This window comes from Mandrillus leucophaeus, unplaced genomic scaffold, assembly GCF_000951045.1.
Source record: "Mandrillus leucophaeus isolate KB7577 unplaced genomic scaffold, Mleu.le_1.0 Scaffold17, whole genome shotgun sequence".
NCBI classification, from domain to species: Eukaryota; Metazoa; Chordata; class Mammalia; order Primates; family Cercopithecidae; genus Mandrillus; species Mandrillus leucophaeus.
The window spans coordinates 6,270,990-6,274,521 of NW_012101698.1; the positions used below are offsets into that span (position 1 = coordinate 6,270,990).

The following is a 3,532-nucleotide window of genomic DNA, read 5'->3' on the forward strand; positions in this document are numbered from 1 at the left end:
GAGTCTTGCTCTGCCACCCAGGCTGGAGTGCAGTGGCACAATCTCAGCTCACTGCAACCTCTGCCTCCCGGGTTCAAGCGATTCTCCTGCCTCTGTCTCCTGAGTAGCTGGGATTACAGGTGCCCGCCACCACGCCCAGCTAATTTTTGTATTTTAGTAGAGACGGGGTTTCACCATGTTGGCCAGGCTGGTCTCGAACTGCTGACCTCAAGTGATCCACTTGCCTCGGCCTCCCAAAATGCTAGAATTACAGGTGTGAGCCACTGCGCCCGGGCTGTTTCACTCTTCTTAAATAAAATTTTCAATTTTTTTTTTTTTTCTAAATCTTGCTCACCTTAGGCTTTTTCTCCCGCTGTGGCCATGTGTGTTTACACTCGTGGACTCCGCCTGTGTTCCTCGTCTGCTTCCCTCCCCCTGGGTGTGATGGTCCAGGGTGAGCTGCTCAGCTCCATCAGTAAATGAAGGTTCTGAGTTCTGCTGCTTGGACCATCTGGGTTCCAGGGATAGGCTTCAGGGACTCGAGTATGGGTGGCTCCGGACAGGTCCTACTTATCTTCAGGCTGGGAGCTGCAGGCATAAAGCTGCCCCTATGAGTGCCAGAGCAGGGAGACACAGCACAGTTTGGGGCGACCTTCCTGAGCTTCCCAACATCAGCTTGTTCTGCTTCTGTGTCCTCAGACAGGCGAGTTCAGGGCCAACCCCCTTGGACCTACTGAACTAGACCCTGAGTGCAAGGCCTTGGAGCTGCACTTTGACAGCTTCCTAGGTGGTTCTGATAGGGCAGCAGAAAAAGACAAGCAACAGTTTCACCGAGACTGAGCTGCCTGAGGTTCTAGTTCCCACTATGGGGATTTGTTGCTGGAGCCTTTCTCCCTGTTTTAGGAAAGTCAACTAGAAGCTCAGTTGGGGTTAAACTTCAGAAGAGATCCCTCCCCAGCAGTGGATCAAAGTGATTTGTGGCACAATGCATCCCAGGTGCAAGCAATAAGAGGAGATGCTGTCTGCAGAGAATTTAGAAACAGAATAAAGCTGAGTGAGAGAATAAGAGTAGTCAGCTTTTTTCTTTTGTTTTTATTTTGTCTTGTTTTCTTTTCTTGTTAGATATGGAGTTTTGCTATGTTGGGCAGGTTTGTCTTGAACACCTGGCCTCAAACGATCCTCCCCCCTTGGCCTCCCAAAGTGTTGGGATTACAGTCAGGTGCCATCGCGCCCAGCTGAGAGTTGGTCAGCTTTCAATTATCACCATGCCCCAGCAATTCTACCCACCCTGGTCAGGGCTAAAATCTCCCTCCCTGGGGACCGACCCCCGCCCCTCCACCCCTCCCCACACCACTGCCCCTTCCCAACCACGAGGGAGTCTGATGAACAACTCATTTTTGTTGGTTTCTTTTCAGTGTTTTATTTTTCAAAATATACAATTTTTTATTTCACAACTGTAGTTTTGTATATTTATTCCAAAATCTTTAAATAGCTCTGCAGTAAACAGTACAAATCACAAGGTTTGTCAAACTGCTTCTTTTTAGCCTTTACACTCGGCGAGTTTTCTTTTTTTTAGGTTTCAAGTAGTAACGGTTTGTGGGTGAGAAAGGAACCAAAAACAGGAGGAAACCATGTTTTTTACATAAACTCAACACGTAGGATTAGAAAGGGCCGTCTGACCAGCTCCTTGGTCTGGGACCAGACTAAGAACACGTGTCTGGTTTATAAATAAGACCGTCCTGGGAGCAGCGAGGGTTTTGGTTATGAGGAGGAAGGGGCAGGAACCTCATCTGCGGAGGCTGGGAGGCAGGGGGAGGTGAGGCACTGAGGGGAGGCTACTTCTGGGGAGGCCCGAGTGGGGGGCCGAGCCCACCTGTGCAGGGTGGAGGCCAAGAATGGCTGGGGACGGGCTGGGGCTGCCACCAGTGGAGAAGGCTCCTCAGCCTCCCTTGGGGAGAAGGGCTGTGATTCTGGAGGCAGGGGAGGGACAGCTAGAGAAGCTGCCAGGTCCTAAAGAAAGCGGCTGGGACTCCTGCCAGCCACCCTGGGCCCAACGGCACAGGTAGCTGGCAGGGCCAGAGGGGCTGCCCCAGGGTCTGGGGTGGACTGTGGGAGGCATCATGCTGTCTCGTCTTGTGAGAGCTCTTTGTCCACCTCGGAGCCACCAAAGCCTCCCCAGAAAGGACAGCAGGGAGGACAGGGCCCGCAGGTCCCACAGACCCACTCCTGACTATGAACACAGAGCTGTGCCATGCAGGCAGCTCCTAGGCAGTCCATGACGCTAAGGCACAAGGGTGACACAGGTGGCCACGAGGAGTCAGTTTTCTTCATTTCCCCTTGAGGCTGCTACCTGTGGCCAGGTCCTGAAGCAGTCCTGTGGGCTGAGCTCTAGGCAGGGACGCTCCAGGAAGAAGACGGTCACCAAGGGCCACCTGGCCACCAAGTGGATGTGACCCTCCTGCTAGGGGTCAGGAGGGCGATCCTGCCTCAGGGCCCCCTCGGCACCTTCCACTAGGCTGCAGGGCCGGACAGAGCCCATCCCGCCTGGCCAAGTCAACCTTCTTAGTGGGGTCTGGATGGCGGGTGGGGGTTGGGAAGGGGCCAGGGCCGGGCTGAGGGCAGGACAGAGCGGGTGGGAGTTGTCACTTCGTCTTCAGGTGGGGTTTCTCTGGAATGAGGGTGTGGAAACAGTAATCCCACAATTTAGTGCTGATGCCAAACCCTAGAGAGGGAGACAACAGGAGAGACGATGAGGCATTGAAGGAGCAGGCGTGCACTGGCTTGGGAAGGGTGCCAGGGTAGGGATAATAGGTGGAGACAATGTCAATATCTGTCCCCTTGGCCTTCCCAACCCCCAAGGTCATCCTGGCAGAAGTCAAGGGCGGGGAACCTGTGTTTTTTATTGTCTCCAGCATGAAGCTGGAATAAACCCCAATTCCTTATCTGGCCTGCGTTTCTAGGTTACCTGGCCCCCACCCACCCCCCACCTCCATCTTCTTCCCCTTCCTTTTGGACCAAGTTCATTCCTGCCTCAGGGCTGTGCACCAGTCACTCCTGGGATGCCAGATGCTGGTTTCTCTTCATTAGGGTCTCAGCTGTAATGGCACCTCTGCAATGACACCTGGACCATTTAATCTGTCTGCTGTCCAACTAGCCCCTAGCCACACGTGGCTACTGAGCACTAGAAATGTGGCTAGAGCTCCAGAGAAACTGAATTTCTAACTTCATTTAATTCTGATGAATTAACATGTCAATGTAAAAACTGATGCTTGATTCAGTTACTGGAATTTTTAAATTTTTATTTATTTTTGAGACGGAGTTTCGCTCCTGTTGCCCAGGCTGGAGTGCAGTGGCATGATCTCGGCTCACTGCAACCTCCGCCTCCTGGATCCAAGAGATTCTCCTTCCTCAGCCTCCTGAGTAGCTGGGATTACAGGTGCGCACCACCACATCCAGCTAATTTTTTGTATTTTTAGTAGAGAGGGGGTTTCACCATGTTGGCCAGGCTGGTCCTGAACTCCTGACCTCAGGTGATCCGCCCACCTCGGCCTCC

The 3,532-nt window shown here is 52.9% G+C and overlaps 1 protein-coding gene across 1 annotated transcript in view; it reads right to left on the reverse strand.

The window, feature by feature from the left end:
- Nucleotides 1-1,373: 1,373 nt before the first annotated feature.
- Nucleotides 1,374-3,532, reverse strand: part of FA2H (fatty acid 2-hydroxylase) — a 74,300-nt gene continuing 72,141 nt past the window's right edge. Inside the window, exon 7 of the mRNA XM_011976795.1 lies at nt 1,374-2,701. Within this exon, the coding sequence (XP_011832185.1) occupies nt 2,622-2,701 (80 nt within the window). The 3' untranslated portion in view covers nt 1,374-2,621. The remainder of the gene's footprint in view (nt 2,702-3,532) is intronic.